The sequence below is a fragment of the Thermobia domestica genome, chromosome 12, assembly GCF_964235325.1.
Source record: "Thermobia domestica chromosome 12, izTheDome1.hap1.1, whole genome shotgun sequence".
Taxonomy (NCBI): Eukaryota; Metazoa; Arthropoda; class Insecta; order Zygentoma; family Lepismatidae; genus Thermobia; species Thermobia domestica.
Window position 1 is genome coordinate 99,713,227 of NC_137465.1, and position 19,019 is coordinate 99,732,245.

Consider the following 19,019-nt stretch of genomic DNA (forward strand, 5'->3'; position numbering starts at 1 on the left):
TCCAGCTGCATCACAATATCAGCATAAATCATAAATACGTGCGTCTCATTTTCTACATTTGAAATGCAAAGCGGGAAATGAAGTTTATGTTCTCGCACAATTGCTCATCTTCAACAATGAAGCAATTTTCTATCATTATTTATTTATTTTTAAGGGTTAACGAGTTTATTAAAAAGGAAAAGAAAAAAAAAAGAAAGAAAGAAAAATCGGGACAATGAATTAGAATAATGTGCGAATATGGGGACAGACAATTCTCACGAAGTCATAAAGCATATGTGTGACTCGCCTAAAGTGAACGTCCCCTGCGCAATTTAAAAAGAGAAGCAAAACAGATAATTTTCCTTTAAAGAATCTATCATCAATAGATGCTGAAACATAAGCTGATGCCACAGTAGTGATTACATCTTTTAACACGTGGCTATCCGTCTTACTACCAGAACATGTGGGAGGGTATCTCAATCGAAATTTTCCACCAAGATAGACAGTATGCATAGAACAATATGATGACGCGTTAATATCGTGAGAACCTTGTCTCGGATTTAACCCCGTGTTTTTCTCTTATTTAGGATACTGTCTAAGTGCGTACATTTCCGCTAATCTAAAGGATCTTCGCAATTCTGCCGCCGTGATTATCTCTGATCAAGCATGATTTGCTTATATGTATATGTGATGAAATGGATTATCGTATAGATATGTGCCGTATGATAAAACTGAATGCACTGAGCACCTGTGAAATATGTCACAGAAACTTGGTGAGTGTACTTCTATTTCAGTGTAATTAAATTTGGTACCCATTGTGCAATTTATTTGTTGTAATTTTTTAAACTTTTCACAAGCTTATGAAGGACCTAATATATTCTCCTATAGTCCCACACTGGAAAGATTGTGCATATTCTCACTCCACTACATGATCGCACTCTTTAAAGATTTGATATTGGGACAAATGTACTAACATTTTAGCTGTTTATGAAATGAAATCGATAGATCATAAGACTATCACATGGTATAATCACATTTTCTTTATGAATCTACTTTAATTGAATCTTTCTACTAGGTTATTAAACTATCTAAAACTATCTAAAACTGTACAAAATGTTATTCAAAACACAATTATTGAAACCTACTGACATTTACCGTTTGTATTTCTGAAGGTTCTAATCTGAATTTCTGTGACATCATTACTCAGCAGATAAGACGTCGAAAGATCAACATTTCTAATTATATCTGTTAAGTACGACTAAGTATACTGAAAATGTCAGAATGCCACTTCTTAAGACAAACCAGAAAAAATTATTTAACGTTACTTACTACGTATGAATTAAAACCATCATTTCTAATATACACATCGGGTTAATGTTACTATATATTTTCAAGATCCAGAGACTGCAATTAAATAGTTCCCAAAAATCACCGGTGAATGCTCAATACATTTCCAATCTTCACCAACACAAAGTAGTGAATTCCGGCAATTAGATCACGCTATGGGAAACGGTAATGATATTGAATGAATGAAACAAAGAGGAATGATAAAAGTGGAAGGAAATGGAAGACCCCGAGAAAACCCATGCACCTTAAAGCTTACTTGGCGCGACCTGGGATCGAGCCAGGAACTTCACGCACCACAGACAAGCACTCTCCCACTGAGCCAATACGGCCTCCCAATGTATAATGTGTTTCCAGCTCCTGCAATAGCTATACAGAATAGCATGATACAAGGTTTTATCGAAATATTGTGAGATACTTCCGTATTAAGATCCGAACATCAGCTTAAAGTGGAAATCGAAACCAGGCCACTCGCGCCAAAGACGCGCACGCTAAATTTATAGTCACGGGGAAGTTCTCATTTTATTACTAATAGTGTATCTATGAGTCTGCCCAGCTTATCAAGTTCACAAGTAACAAGTTAATCAATTATGTAAGAGACAAATAAGTATGTAATTAGCGTAACTTCAAAGACCCAGAAAAGAGAGCGGAACTTCTCCGAAATATTTTGCCGAACACTTACTCATGTTTGGTAAGAATAAATGCTAGGCAAGTTTCCGATTATTGTTAAATTATTCCTTGTTACATAGTATATGCTTATAATCTTATCTTCATTTAGTGCACACTTCTAGCCTTTTACACAATGTCCAATCTCTTACGAAGATAATTGTACTGGTCTCGCATGAAACATGCAGTCGAATATTGTATTATATCTTTAGAGATAACTTTAAATTATATCATATCTTTTCTGATGCTACGGATCCTAATTACCCAAAACATGCCACAATCGAAGAAAGGAAAAGCAAAAGGCTAGTTCACACAACTTCTTCTAGTATACATACCATCTACTTATTGCTCTCAACTGATCGATTTAATCTTTTTATGCTCGAAAGAAAACCAGTTACTTGTACTTTACTTCGCATCTAAATGTAAATCGACTGATCCCTAAACGTTAAAATACACCTCAAGTTTTACAGGAACAAACAAGTTTTACATGAATCGAACTCAGGACCACCATACCTAAGCAAGTTTACTTGGAAGCCCATTTTACACCGTTCAGACTTACAGAGATGAGAATAAACAGCTTTTCAATGAATACCTGGTAGTTTTGAGTTTCCCCTGCATATTTATATATTTGTGTTTTATTACCGTCTAGCGCCATATCAAATTTCTATTTTTCAATATTTTATTCATAATCGAAATATATTTAAGTGATTAACTTAAAATGCATCTATCCCTAGGTGTGGTATTAAACGTATAACAAGAACTATCTCGAGTACGTGTAGGTTCGGTGGTGGGCAAAATTAATTACCCGAGCTTTACAAGCAATATAGTTTAACTCTCTCGTGTATTGTAGTATGGAAAGAATGTAACGCTCATTAATAAAACTACTTACGCACTCTATCAGTATCTGTAAAATTGTTGATCATTATATTAAGAAAGAATATGTGGCTCATTCATTACATTCATAAGCATTAATTCAAGATGTATTTCATAACAGAAAACACACCACGCAGCTCTCTTTTTCTCTGTCATTGACAGACTAAATTAAGCAACGTAGATTAATAAGAATTTGTCTCAGAGAGAATCAGAATTGAAATAATAAAAATACGTATACTCTGATTTTTATGCCAGTGAAAAACGCATTTTAGTAAAGTATATCTACAGGAAAGTGCCAGAAATAATGTTGATTAAAGTAGTTTTCTGTTCTTATAACTATAAATGCACTTCGTAAATATACTTTGGAAACTACACATTACATTCACTGTTTTTCTTTAATTTACGGCATGAGCATCATAGTTTCTCGACCAGATTTTTTTCTTCTTTAAATTTCTACTTAACAGTTCGCACATTAAAAGATCATACTAAATAAAAATTCTCGAAGCAATAAAAAGAAATATGATTAAGTGTTACCATTTCGGTTTCGCTCTTTTATGACAAGTGACGAGAAGCTGCAGAGAGATTGGTAAATAAGCGTTAGTGTTAAGAAGTATACTAAAAACAATACACATCTAAATAAACTGGTTGAAGCTAAACAACACATAAAAGAACTAAAACAGTAACGTACCACAGATGTTCCTCTTCCTGATTGTCCAGGTAAGCTTGGAGATGCAGTTGTTGGACTACTAAATGATGTAGGAGGACCACTTCCAGATGTTCCAATGGATGTCTGGCTTAAGTACGGCCGATCAGCAGCTGTCTGTATCACTAGGAAGCTTGAGGCAGGCAAAGTTTCTGGATCCCTTAAAACGAAACAAACAAGCAATGTTATAAAGAATGTCGATTTAAAATTACAGTCAATATATCGTTAACAACTATATATTTATTATAATACAAATGAAAATGATCGAATCACCGGAAAACGACAGAACCGTTTGAAATGAATTTTTGGGTATATTATCAATTACCTCGAACTATGTTTTATATCATGTTATTTTGATTAAAATGCATATTCTAAGTGGGGAGAGAGCAGGGATGATACTTTACGAGAAAAAAATCAGTATCTCACAGTTATCAAGTTGGAAATATGAAATCTGATACATAAACTCTTCATTAAAAATAAACGGACTATATAATCTAGGGTTTTAAAAAACTCTCGTTTCAAGCGAGCATTTTCTATAATTCCTTTTGTTTACATTGAAAGCAATGTTGTCTGTTGTTTATGATCGCACTATGGAAAACATCTGAACAGTTTGAAGTGAATTTTGGAGCACAGTACCTAATTAGAGCTAGGTTTTTATCATGTCACTTTGATTCGAGAGCGTATCCTAAGGGGGTACAAGGGTCAACATTTATGCGAAAAATTTGAGTGCATCAAGCTAGGAACATGAAACTTGGTATATAAACTCATTTAAAATAAGCGGTACGTATGCCAGGGTTTCCGAAATTTCCCGTTTCAAAAAACGCAGGGGATGTTTTTTATGTTTCTTTTGCCATTGAAAGCTGTCTGCTATTTATGGTCGCATCACGGGGAAATGGCTATCCTTTTGAAATGAATTTCGTAACATGTTGCATATTTCGGGTTAGGTTTTTATCGTGTTATTTTGATTTGAGGATGTATTCCAAGGGTGATGCAGAGATAGTGTTGTAAAGGTATGGAAAAAAAACGGGAATTTTTAGGTAAAAAATGTTTTTTTACAGTTTTTTTTCCCAAGCTTGGAAAAAAACGGAAAAATTGGGAAAAATTGAAATTTGCGAATATTTTATTACAGTATACATTAAAATGAAAACTATTTTAAATTTACTAGTTTACAGTTTAGTTCATTGAGTAGTTATATTTCTTGTATTAGAATTGGGAAATTTTGTGGCAACAAATATAATTGTACCACTCCTTTACAGTTAGCACCGTGATAGAATGGAGTTATAGCTACAAAAGATCCTAAAATATAATCCTAAAATATAATCCTAGTTAGATTAAGTAATACAGATGCATTTAAATTATCTTAAGTAATCTTATAAAGTTACTGTTTTATGGTACGGAAGTGTTAAATAACAGGGCCAGAATCATTTTAGTTAATACCAGTAGGTTAAAATCAAATATATATTTTATGGAGATACGTATTGTCCTTGTGCTGTGTAAAATTGCTCGAAATTTTGAACCCATTAGAAAAAATCTTTGTTCGGAAATATTGGCAAAACCCGGAAAATATAGTTTAAAAACTATTTCTTCGCCTGATACTAATCTTATTTGCTGTAACGTGTCTGCGGCATATATATATACAACGTTATTTCGCTAGCAGGGAAAATACTTAAAGCAACAGCTTTTAATTTTACTTTTTAGTTGTCTGATTTCTGATTAAATTCCCTTTTTATTATTTGTAATTATATTTTTCGAACAACTCAAAGAGATGATCTTATTTACATATACACACATACACCGCACAAGTGCGTAAATTTGAACAGTGACAAATATATTAAAGAATTTAGCATGTGAAATTTCCGTTCGTTATTATTAAAGACTAGTAAAATACCCGTTCTTCACAGGTAAAAAATACGTTTCATTTTGGACATAAAGGGCACCAAAACTGTCACAAATGAACTTGGGGCCCATAAAAACTATGAATTCGATACTAATATCAGTCATTTTCAATTACTTTTACTTGTCACTTTCCCTCTTTAGCAGTAACTAATGGGGGCTGAATTTGGACTTAAACGGCATCGGAAGTGTCACTCTTCATCTGAGTCACCCCAAAAACTATGGATTTCACACTAATATCGGACATTTTTGATCATTTTTATATACCCACCCCTTCTCCCTCCCTCAAGTTGTGGCGCTGAATTTGAATTTAAACAGCATCGGAAGTGTTAATGTTCATCTCAGCAACCACGAAAACTATGGATCTGACACTAATATCGGTCATTTTTGATCATTTTATGTATCTCACCTACCCTTCCCCCAAGTTGCAGTGCTGAATTTGAATTTAAGCTTCATCGGAAATGTCACTGTTCATCTCAGCAACTCCAAAAAACGGTACAAGCTACGGTAAAACTGACTACACCAATGAATTTCTGAGAAAATTGTACATAAATCTGATGTATCATACACTATTCCCATCTGAAAAACCGAAAGTGGAATCCAATATGTCGGATCCAAGATGGTGACCGAAGTGGGTAACCTGTGTCGGAGAAGCAGTACTGATCCAATTTGTTTAGCATATGCCCACATTCATTTCCAGTTACATCTAAAGAAACTAAAAGCAATTTTGTCTGAACGTTATAGTAGTGTATGACTGAATACCGAATATATGAAGGCCCATAAATATGTATATTACCCGTATGAGCCGCTAAAATTAGTACAATACACATTGGGGTGCGAAGAACTTTGCATTTGAATCAATTTTACAAAAATCCCGAAGGGACACTTTGCGAATGTACCTTGTAACTGCATGAGTATTAGTGAAATTTGCCTACTGCTCTTTCTTTTAAGAAGTAATTTGTTTAAAATTAACAAAATTTCACCAGATCAAAGAGCACATTAAGAACTCAGTTTCATTCAAGAGCCCTATTTCTTGCAATAGAAACGCTTTATAATGGTAGATGTGTATGCAATTGTAAAAGTTCTGTAATTAACGCACAACCAGGAGTAAACGACTAAAAGGCACATAAAGGAAATAAGTGCAGACTATTAATATTCAAGAATAATTACAACAATTTTATTTTCGAATGCTTCTTTTTTAAATATTCACAATATTGAAATTTCTCGATTTACATTTTTCACGAGTTAGAAAGAAAGAAGGTTCCATTACTAGTAAAAGTAACATAATACAAAGATTTTTGTTATTTTCCCAATTTTTCCGGAAAGAAACCGGAAAAAACGTTTTTTTACCAGCCGGTTCAAAATTTCCAGAAATTTTATAACACTATGCAGAGATTGAAATTTCAGCAAAAAATAATCTCACAAGACCCTCAAGTTAGGGCGATGAAAGGCAGTAAATAAATTCCTCATTAAAAATACGTGAACATGTGTCAGCGTTTCGCAAATTCCAGTTTAAAGGGAAGGAGGGGTACGGGGGAATGAATTTTTTTTAGCCACATTGAAATCGATGTTGTCTGTTGTTTGTAATCGCATCACGGGAAAACACTGACCTGTTTAAAATGTGAATTTTGGAGCCTAGTATGTACTTCAAGCTGGGTTTTTATCACGTCACTTTGATTGAAGCATGTATCCTAAGAAGGATAGCGAATTCAAAATTTATGCCAAAAACAAAATATGTTACAAGTTTTATTATTACAATTTCACTGAGATGCGTATCCTACGGGGAAAAACAGGGTTCAAACACTTTCCACAAACCCATTCTCCCCGTACGAAGAACGTGCATTTCAGCTAATTTATAATAAATACCTTAATTTACTTTTACGTTCTATATATATCTCACATAAAAATTCTTTCAAAATATTTTCTTAATTTGAATATAACTATCATACAAAAGCTGGTTGTCTGTGATTCGATGAATAAAATCACATACGCACATAAAAGACTGTACTGTAGATATTGCGTTTCTAAATATCACTGAAATTGGTGTCTCAAAACAGTTGCCAAAGATCGTATTTCAATTATCAACTTTTTGACAAACTACTCATCACGGACGGACTGTTAGTCAATTGATTTTGAAATCCTGATAATTCCATAAATACTGTTTCCTTCCTCTCAGATTTTTATAGATTTTACAAACATTTAAATATGGTGAAGTACAAAACAGCATTTTTCGGCCTATACTTCTCCACAAAATGAGATTTTAGTTCTTCAAATATGAGATTCACTGAAGTTTTAGTTCATTTTAAAATTTTAATGACTATTCCGAAGAACAACAAATGAACGTTATGCATTTAATTGAACAACACTAATATTAATCTCTCGGCAAAATATTTTGTCTCATTATTAATTTTTCATTCAAGTACAAACCATTCGTGAAAATGGAGATTTGAGTTCACAATTGTTGCTTTCTTCTTAATATGTGGAGTAACTTTTTATTCTTAAAATGAAACAAATCAGTGTTTATTCATTTAATTAAAAGTGCTCAAAAAATAATCCCAAAATTTTCCAAGCAAAAGCATCGACAATAAACGTCAGTTTTTAAATTATTTTTTTTCGAGTCTTTGTGTCCTTCGTTTGTAGTGGCAGTTCATAGAGAACTATCCAATATTATATACTGTGGCGTACTTATAACTTGTAACAAAAAAGATTAAATATGAACTGATTAAGTACACAAGTGCTGTTTAAAATTCATTAATAGAATTTTTTAAAATTACTTTTGAAATTCATGTTATATTGAATACTTTTTACGATTTCTAAGAAAAAAAAATAGCAATTGAGTGTGTTTTGCTGTTCATTTCAGTCACATTACATAACATTCTTATCAGTGGATATCAGCAGAATGGAGTGGAGTTCTCTAAAACCAAACGGTTCGTTAAATACAAAACTTGTTTCTTTATGTGATGGTTTACATGATTTTTCAATAATGACATTCATTAGTTCTACAAATGTATACAGCAAACCTATTGGTCCTTGATTTTGTGAAGATCAATTTTCGCCATTTTTCAGTCCTTTTGGAGGTATTAATATTCCATAACACTGTTTACTAGTCTTACAATATATGCAACAGCATCAGCTAAGAAATTATTTTATATTCTTTTCAGATATCTTCCCCAAAAGCATACATAATTTGCTAATCCATATTTCCTTAGTGTAGTCAAATCCTTAATGTATAGCCAAATATCGTGAAGTATTATTTTTTCTTTCTTTCTTCTTTAAATTACGATTGCAATTTCGAATTTCCCAATTTAAAACACAGGTTTTGTATTAATAAACTGGTTATAATGTTCACCGGCATACATAAATACTGATTCCTTTGAAATTTCTCTTTAGTATATGAATAAAATAATAATTACCTTGTTAGATTCAAGATGTCGAATTCACATTCATCTTCGAGCCAAGTGGGGAGTTCTAACAGCATAGATATATCCATTTCCTGAATTTCTCTTGGAGTAGTTATAGCAAGTAAACCAGGAGTAACCTGAAATAAGAAGCATTGAATAAGTAAATATTCAAACGTAAAGACGTTGTATCACTCACTCACTCTCTCTCTCTCTCTCTCTCACACACACATACACCCACACACACACACAAAAAAAAAAAACAAACAAACAAACAAAACTATAACGTCGAATTTTTTCTTTCATTATAATCACTATACTTCTATCAGATATTAGATATATCTTGAAATGAATTGAGTTGATTTTAGTTTAGCGTCCCTTTCAGCAGCGAGGCTATATGAGACGTGGACCTACTGATTAACGTGGAATCCGAACCACATGAGCTCCCGCCGGGAATCGAACCCGGGTCTCCCACGCCAAAGGCGCGTACATCTTGAAATGAAACTACCATGACGAGGTTCTGCCATTTTACTAAGAACAAACTTTCCGTAACTGCAAATAGAAGGAACTATTTATTTCATGTTAGGTCTGTAGAAATTTCGGGGACAACTTCGAGCGTATTATTCACGATCCCAGCAGCACGCAAGAACGAAAAACTCTCACTCTTAACTTTGAAAAGAATACTGCTCTGAAGAAAGAAAGAAGAAGAAGAAAAAAAACGTTTCTATCGTGTTTTTAAGCATTTGCTGGTGTTGTTTCGTGTATAATTTGTGTTTACATTTGAAAATTTTAAGTTGATCAAAGCTTGTAGTTATTTCGGCAAAGCGTTACAAGTCCCATTCTCGGTCCTCCCACCCCTTCCCCTCAAAAAAAAAAAAAAAAAAAAAAAAAAAAAAAATTACGGAGAAAATATGACCTATATGAAAATATTTTAGTGCTATTCTGGTGATTCGCGTTTTGGAGGAAAATAATTACCAGAAAATAATGAAAATATATCACATACATTAAAAAGATACAGTATAAGCGCTTTCGTTAATCGTTATATGAAGTAGGAAAGAGAAATAGTAGAAACAAGAAAGAATAAAAATTAAAAAGGAAAGTGGCTGTGAAATGTTCAGGTCCTACTTCCTGGTAATTCATTTAATACATATATAGGTACATACAGCGTGTTTCAGATAAAATGTCCGAGGAAAATGTTAGAAAGAGCATGGAACAGAATCCTCTTCTTGCCTCACAGGGACCTGTATCATAAGAACCAGGGGACCTACCGAAAATTTTAAATAGCAAGGCATGTCACTTTCTACATCATTGAAAAATCATACGAAAAGAAACAAACGTCCAACGGTTATAAATCACAAACAGCTGGAGGTAAAAGAATGGAACCAAAAATAAGGTAGGAAAACATAAGGTGAATAGAGTGGGCGCTCTGCTTGCCCCATAGGGCACCCTATCATGGGAGTCCGGGGCACCCAAAAACTTGAAATGGTATGGTGTGTAACTGATACATCAATTAAAGGATGATGGAAAAATAACTTCTGGAGGAAAAAGGTTTTCGCGCAGGGTATGGTTCCCAAAATGGCCACTACTTCATTGTAAATTCTTGCACAGTCAAATAAAACTCATGACCTACATGTACCATACTTCGCTCTCTCCTCTTATGTCTTAGTGTACCTCTCACGTATCAGCTTCTACACAAATCATCAACATACATACACACAAAACATTACTCACATCTCAGCATTCAACATCACCACACTTAATCATTTTTTTTTAAATTTCCCCCTCATTTATAAACATTGACACGCATACTCCACTACCGTGTACTTAACTCTTTACAGTAAATATTAGTCATATTGTTTTATTACGCCTACCCAAACAAATTCATTTGGTACAACCCCAAATAACACTTCCATATTACAAAAAATAAAATTATTCTGCAACACATTTGATAAAACCTAATCTCTTTCCTCAGGCAGTTAGTTCCCATAAACGAACGAATAGTCCTTCAGTCGACATATATATATATATATATATGATTACAAAAAAAAAATAAATAAATAAAAAATAAATAAATAAAGTACGTTGAAACTGCAACAAATACCACACAAATAATAATAGTGATAAAAGAAAACACTATTATAGAATAGTGTTTTCTTACTGTATACTGGACAGGAGTCTGGAAATGTGGCAAAATACTGTCGACAGCAAAAGTACAGTGTAGACATTAAAAACATTTTTCTAACGGACCCATCCTCTTGTAGGAATAATTTTGAGGTCAGAAGCCACTCAAAATAAGCAAGCTGTGAGTAGGTCGACAGTCACGGAAACACACTAAAACTTGCTTAAGAATGAACTTGACTCAAAAAATCACATCAGACACTTATTCGACATGCATTTGGACGCTTAAAGAGCAAATTGTAAGCTCAGTAGATTTGTATCTGGTTTGGTTTTAGGATTAAAATACTGGGAGCAGGGAAGATCTTTCCGTCAAGATATCACTGAACACCGGGAATTATGCAAGCTCAATCTCACGGGATATGTGGTGCAAAGTATAGTTAAAATGGATAATCAAGCCCTAGTACAGTATCGGACGACTACGTAAAGTTAACTCGAACTCGACAGGTATAAACGATACATTATAAAACTTCATCAGCAATGAGAAAATTTGCTTAGTTGTACTTAGTTCAAGGATCGAAGCGAAGTGTTGGCTCGACACATTTGCTATCTCTGTAACGTGAGATCCCATATCACAATATTGCGAGCGGTGATTATATTTAATTAGAAAAAGCAGAAAGGCTATTACTCACCGCAAAAAATATGTAGCAAAATTTTCTTCTACATGCAACAGGTAGCGCTTTCGGAAGATGCAACTTCCTTCTTCAACCTGTGGTAGACTTCAAAAAGGATATATATAAAGGAAGGTTAAAAAATGGTTAAGAGGTTAGGATATGTAAAAAACAAACCTTCTGTCCAACATTAAAACACACGGGAATAGAAACTCACTGACATTGTACACTGCTGTTCACTGTTTTCTGTTCTTGCTTTCTAAATGGTGAAAGTATGTACTGAAAAGATTACTCCAAATACTATTTATTTCTCCTCTATCCAGGTTAAGTGAGGGCCTTTCTTTGTGAATATAATATAATTCTTTAATATTTCGTTCCGTTGCTGTTTTTGCTTAGTTAAACATGATTCCACGATATGATGGTTATAATCTCTAAGATGCGTTGCTAGACTGTATAACTGTTGCGGATTCCGAGATTTTGAGCTACGAACGTACTCAGTTATTCTAGTACAAATGTTCCTTTTTGTTTGACCCATATACACTTTATCACACTGACATTTCACCCGATAGACGCCACTGCTTTGTAAAGGTTTAGTAAAAAATGCTTTAAAATTCGTTATGTATTTATCTATAGATTTTGGAGGAACTTCGGAAATTTTGATGTTGTGTCTTTGCAGAATCTTCTTGATTTTTGCTGAAAAATGTGGAACCAATGGGACAACAATCCATCTGTCAGTTACGACATCTGTTGTTGGTTGATGGTGGGTGCCGACGATCTTCTGTTGTAAATCCTTGTACCATTTTTTTAGGAGAGCTCTTTTACTTTCAGACCTTTCTGAGGACCTCAAAAAGTAAATACAGTATTTATTACAAATTGGACAGGAAAATGGTTTCAAAATATCTTTAATGTTAAAATGGTACAAGCAGGTACAACAGGAGATCGTCGACACCCACCATCAACCAACAACAGATGCCGTAACTGACTGATGGATTGGTGTCCCTTTAGTTCCACATTTTTCAGCAAAAATCAGGAAGATTCTGCAAAGATACAACATCAAAATTTCCGAAGTTCCTCCAAAATCTATAGATAAACACGTAACCAAAGCATTTTTTACTGACCCTTTACAAAGCAGTGGCGTTTATCGGGTGAAATGTCAGTGTGATAAAGTGTACATATAGGTCAAACAAAAAGGAACATTTGTACTAGAATAATTGAGCACGTTCGTGCCTCAAAATCTCGGAATCCACAACAGTTATACAGTCTAGCAACGCATCTTAGAGATTATAACCATTATATCGTGGAATCATGTTTAACTGAAAAAGCAAAAACAGCAACGGAACGAAAAATTAAAGAATCATATTATATTCACAAAGAAAGGCCCTCACTTAACCTGGATAGAGGCGAAATAAATATTATTTGGAGTAATCTTTCCAGTACATACTTTCACCATTTGGAAAGCAAAAACAGAAAACATGAACAGCAGTGTACAATGTCAGTGAGTTTCTATTCCCGTGTGTTTTAATGTTTGGCAGATTTGTTTTTTTTTTACATATCCTAACCTTTTAACCATTTTTTAACCTTTTTTCATGTTTTTTTTTATCCTTTTTGAAGTCTACCACAGGCCGAAGAAAGAAGTTGCATCTTCCGAAAGCGCTTCCTGTTGCATGTAGAAGAAAATTCTGCTACATATATTTTGCGGTGAGTAATAGCCTTTCTGCTTTTTCCGATTGAGATCCCACACTTCATAGATACATACATAAAGTAGATATACTAGAACTACTACGATGTCAATTGATGGAGAGAACTCGACGTAACGCAGCATTCGAGGTGCCTAAATACTGAAAGCTTTAATGAGAAAGCCGGCACAAGCACGAAGAATGCGAAACCGCTGGACATTTTCATCAGTGGAATGCTAACTTAAAGTGGCAAGAGCACTATGACAGAAGTTAACGATCTCCACAGTACTCGCCGACACGGAACATCTCTCCTCATATCTAGAACGGAACCATGTAAAATATCTGGAACAGTTTGCTCATACGACGCTACAAAGGCATCATTAGGGGAATGAAAATTACTGTTCTGTTGTAATGTAGGTCAGTTACCGTGCTTCAGGTTGAAGCGTGGAACAGGATTACGACAGGAAAATAGGTCTGTATAAAGTCTCCACGTTGAAGAATTCGAAATGGAATTAGATCATAAGAAAATGTTAATATAAGAGTACATACCCGAGCCAGTAGCGAAATTAATCTAACTACGATCATAAGAGTAAGTAATCCCATTCTGTTGAAGAAATTATGTGATCAGACCATCATGATCATCAAATCGAATGAAACTCTATATTTATATAAAGAAAATTTTAAAAGACGTGAAAAAAGAACACACACTGCGACTGCTTGTAAATTATAAGTAACGGTAAGAAACTTCAAGTATTAAAAACAGAGTAAGTGCAAATACACTGTCTGCAGCTCGACCACAAGTGTGCTTATTATACCTATATATGTGTTCTGAGAGGAAACATTTGACTATGTAGCCTGGAATAATTTATTTTATATGATATACTTAGATAACTACAGAACACTCTTCCACTTATGCCACAATATATCTCAATAATATTGTGATTACAAAACACAAAAAGCAATAAAAATGTAATGCAATAAAAATGTAGTTGTACATTAAGCTAGAAGCAAGGTTAAAAACAAAAATGATACACGAGAACATTGAAAAGATTTTATTCTAGAAATGAACACGTGACACTTTCGTTTTAATAAGCACCTTGATCATCACTTACCCAGTTCACAATAGAAAATGATCGATCATATTACAATTTCAATATGAAAATTCAAAATATAAATTCTCGTAAAGAAAGAAAAAAACTATTGGAGAAATTCTCGCACAGGTCTTGTTTCTAGTACCACATAGACTGCCCTTCGAGATTTTGATAAAATTCCAATCGTAATCAGAGTAGCTTCCTTTGTTAAAAGTTAAACTTCCCTGAAGATGCCGCACCTATATTTTTTGACCATTTGCCTAACTGTTAACATTAATCACTATAAGAACGAGAAATTCAATACGTTTCTGACGTTTTTAGGTTGTACTTTTTACTTTCTAATCACGACCATCATTTATAGACAGATTCTATCGGGAATCTGATTCAAATTAACTATCACGGTGAAAAGTCATATGACAATTTACTTAAAAAAATTGTGTTAGCAAATGAAGGAGAAGGAGAATGAAGCAATGAAAATAAACATTTTCGCTACTTCTAGTCCCAAAATATCCATCATGTTTATTGTATATCTGCGATATTTTGAAATGTAAATGTAGTATTTTTTTCTATTCGTTGTTTATACGCTTTGCTTTGTTTTCCTTTATTTATGAAATGAAATGTGATGAAATAGTTACATTTTTAACTTCGTTCTTTATTTCATTTGATTTAAATACGTCAGTGCGTTAAAATTAAGTTATTTAAGTAGGTCACTGCACGAAGAAAACAACATTCAATGATGACAATACACTGTTGACAATGATGACATGGGACTAAACTTTTTTTATTTACTTATTTTTAATTTCATTATCTTGTTCTATGAAATAACAGAACTTTTCTTTCCATCTTATTTCTATTTTTTTTAAGAACTGAAAAAATAAGAAAACAACTTATTGTTTGAGACTAGTTATTAAATAATGAAGTGGAAATTAATATAATTCGAGAATACAGATGCTAACCTGCGAAGAAATTAGTTTATTTTTGTTTCTGTGAAAGATAATACGTAAGTCGTAAATTGTATTAAACGTAAAAGTGAAATATGTTACTCACTTGATTTAAACAGAATGCTGAAATAGAATCTTGTTCCTTGTGAATGATTCGTACTGGATCAGGTAATGATGGGCCGGTATTTTCTTGAGTTGTTGTTTCACCACCAACACTCCCATCCAAAATAGACGATATTGATCGCCGCTTTCCAAATACATACCGTATGAATATATCTTGAACATACTCCTCACGAACAAGGAAGTTCCATAATCGACGGACTGGAGCTGAAGCATGGTGACGAGTTCTGTAAACACAAATGCAGGCAGATTATAGTATAAAGATACATAGATATCGGGAGATAATACACTTAAGACAGAACATGATAAAAGTAGATCAAATGAAGATCTAGTCTCAGTAAGTCTCTCTTTTCTCACAACTTTAAAAATAATAATAAAAAGTTAAAACGTCATTTTTATGGTGGTCTACTGCTTGGAAAGTAATATAACCTTGAGTCCCATTCTCTTGAGATACTGTTTCTATCATTGCGTAAGCAGATAGCCAGCCTATTATTAGAAATATACAATAAGTGTTCAAATTTAGCAATGGTAAATAATATCTCAAAAGAACGTCCACTTTGAAATAAAAGATCGCCATGAAGTCCATATTTTTTTAAACTGTCTTTTGAATTTCAGCTATTTTGAAAATTGTGCGAAAACCAAGTAGCCACCATGAGTTCTCCCAAAGTGACAACGAAATTAACGAATTCAAATAAAATAGCATGGCTAACTAAGAAGTCTTAATTATGTGTACTTAAGAAAAGCAGTAAAGTCGCTGCTCTTGTGTTTCTGATTGTTAGTTACTGTATAAGATTATGAAAGATGAGTATTGATTTGAAAAGGCAAATTGAAACTATTTTTTATAAAAGCCACGCAAGGAATAAATAAAAAAAAAAAAAAAAAGTGTTGAAATTCTGCGGAAAATAACAAGATTCTTTATATTCCGAAATAAAACAGAGCTGCACGTGCTGTAGGCAGAGTTCTGAGAACTATTATCAAAATCACAAGATAAGGGGAAAAACACAATTCCACGGACAAATTATTCTATACCAAGTAAAATAATGGTCGCGAGAAAGAACATTCTTTCGACAGTTTTGAACAATATTATCCTTACGTTCTATATATTTTAACAAATCATATCAAAATGCACCGGACAAAATATTACGAAATGCAGTCTTTCTGAACAAAATATTTATATTGTTCTGGAATAGCAAAATGTGGCTATATAATGCAATGTAACGTATTGTATACTATATATTACTATTTCTGTTTTATCCTGTCAAGACATGCATGCGTAATAAGACTCATTTTTATTTGCAGGTAGCACCATGGGTCGAAAAGGTGATGTAACAGAATGGCAAAATGCAGCTATTGTATTGGTCATGAACATGTTCATTCTCTGAGCGAAGTGGCACAGTTCGTTGTTGTGTCCAGTAAATAGTGCTCATTTAGAGCGAAAGAAGTTGGGCAAGGACCCATTTTATCGGAGTAGCTGTGAAAAAACACGAACAACCGTGATTTTAGACGTCTGGCGAGATTGGTAATCACAACCTTTCAATCAACTGTATTGTCATTAATTAGGGCAACCATAAAGCATATAAAGCAGTAAAAGCATAATGGAATTTTCCACCTATGGTTGCTACCATATCTATGATTTTGAGCACTTTACATATCCAAATTTGCTAATCTTATAAGCAATAATAAAGCATAAAGCATAATGCTTAATGCTTTTTATTCCAGAACCATGTGTATGTCTGCAGCAAAGAAAAATAGTATGTTAATTTATTTTGTGTCAAAGAAAGAAAAAAAAAATGATCAACGCCGCAAACGATGGAAATGAACCGTCAATAGCCTTTACTCGTAACAATGGAAAGCTCGAATTCCTCCTTTCTCCGCACCTTCCGCTAGGAAGGATTTTCCTCTCCCTTCTTTGTGTTAAAAGGCAGGCAAAACTGGTTGTACGTATTCCAAGATGGCCAAAATCAAAATACATCTCAGACAGTAAGAGAATTCCCAACTGACCATTTCAAAGCAGAAGGCAGTAATCTATTTCTATCTATTTGTTCTGAATTCATTAAATATGAGATGTCTACTGTGCATCTACATGTTTCTTCTTCGAAACACTGCTTGAAGAAAACTGCACAAAAAATGAGGGTGAAGCAGGAAGCAGAGGCAATAGTTTGGCCACCACTCTTCCTCAACTGTTGCAGCGCATGGGCACCGATTAAAGAGAACATAAAAAATATGGTTACAGCATTTGTTGCAGCTGGTATCCCTCTTTATGTTTTTAGGAAATGAAGAGTTCAAAAATTGGACTCAATTATCCACTAACATTATAACATAGTACATTAAGAAAATTGAGTTGATTTGATTTTGAGTTTAACGTCCCTTTCAGCAGTGAGGATATATGAGACGGGACCTACTGATTAACGTGGAATCCGAATCACATGAGCTCCCACCGGGAATAGAACCCGGGTCTCCCACACGTGTAAATGTTCTTGTCCGTCCACTCGGTGAATCTACTGAATGTTTTCATCTGGTCAGAACAAAATTAGTGCGACGGTGCAACGCAGATGTGATAATCGACACTGTACTTGACACATTAAGTGATATTGGTGTTAATAGAAGGCAGTTTGTAGTTCTAATATCTGATAATGTCTCATACATAAAAAGCGCTACTATGCACTTAGCTGCAATTCCTCCTAGATTAATGCATTCTTCTTGCTGGGCACATGTTCTCCACTTATGTGCAGAAGAGATTAGAAATAGTTTGAAAGTAGCTGATACTTTTATCGCATCAGTTAAATCAGCTTTGTCTAGAACACTAGCTAGACAGGAAAGGTTGTTGAATCTTTTGGGGGAAGCAGAAAAGATCCCAGTTTGCTTCCAGTGCCAGTGATTACCCATTGGGGAACTTGGCTCGAAGCAGGAAAATTTCACAATTCTTATTACAGCACATTGCAGAAGTGGACAGAAGAGGAAGAGGAAGTTCTGCTGTGATAAATCTCGAACAACTAATTGGAAATGAAGAACAATGTCTTAAGTTCCAGCTTAATACCTTAGGTAAAATTACAGATGCCGTTTGTGAGATAATAAAAGTTTTAGCTCACAGTGTGGATGCAAATCAAGTGTGACTTATTCTTTCATCAGTTCAAGAAATTCCCGAAACTTCTGGTGTGCAGTGCATAAAGTTTGCAGGTTACATGAATGGACATCAGGTTGTTACCGAATTTTGGAAGCATGTTCAGTGTCTGGATCCCACCCGCGTAAATCCAAATATGTTTGCAGAAGGTCTACCGACAGAATTGATGAGTTTCTCTCAGGCAGATGTATCTTTGGAAGAATGTGCATGTATTGTGTAATTCTTTAAGACGAAATTACTTCCATTTGTCCCCTTTCCTTTTGGAAGAAACACCTGGATAAGAGCCAAATTTGAGAACCTTGGCCATGAAAGCATTAACCGTGCCTCCTTCTAGTGTTTCAGTTGAAAGGAGCTCTAGACTCTAAACTGGATTTTAAACCCACGCAGCTCTGCGGCTTGCTTTTAATAGGTGAGCTAACAGAAACCCT

General features: G+C 34.1%; 1 protein-coding gene across 3 annotated transcripts in view; it reads right to left on the reverse strand.

Annotated features, from left to right (window-relative positions):
* The window catches only part of Rbcn-3A (rabconnectin-3 alpha), a 354,959-nt gene that overhangs the window by 45,079 nt on the left and 290,861 nt on the right, over positions 1–19,019 (reverse strand). For all 3 annotated transcript variants that reach the window (XM_081733859.1, XM_081733860.1, XM_081733858.1), the window contains exons 49-51: positions 15,457–15,697; positions 8,872–8,996; positions 3,551–3,725 (exon numbers count right to left, since the gene is read on the reverse strand). In XM_081733859.1, coding sequence (XP_081589985.1) covers positions 3,551–3,725; positions 8,872–8,996; positions 15,457–15,697 — 541 coding nt within the window. The remainder of the gene's footprint in view (positions 1–3,550; positions 3,726–8,871; positions 8,997–15,456; positions 15,698–19,019) is intronic.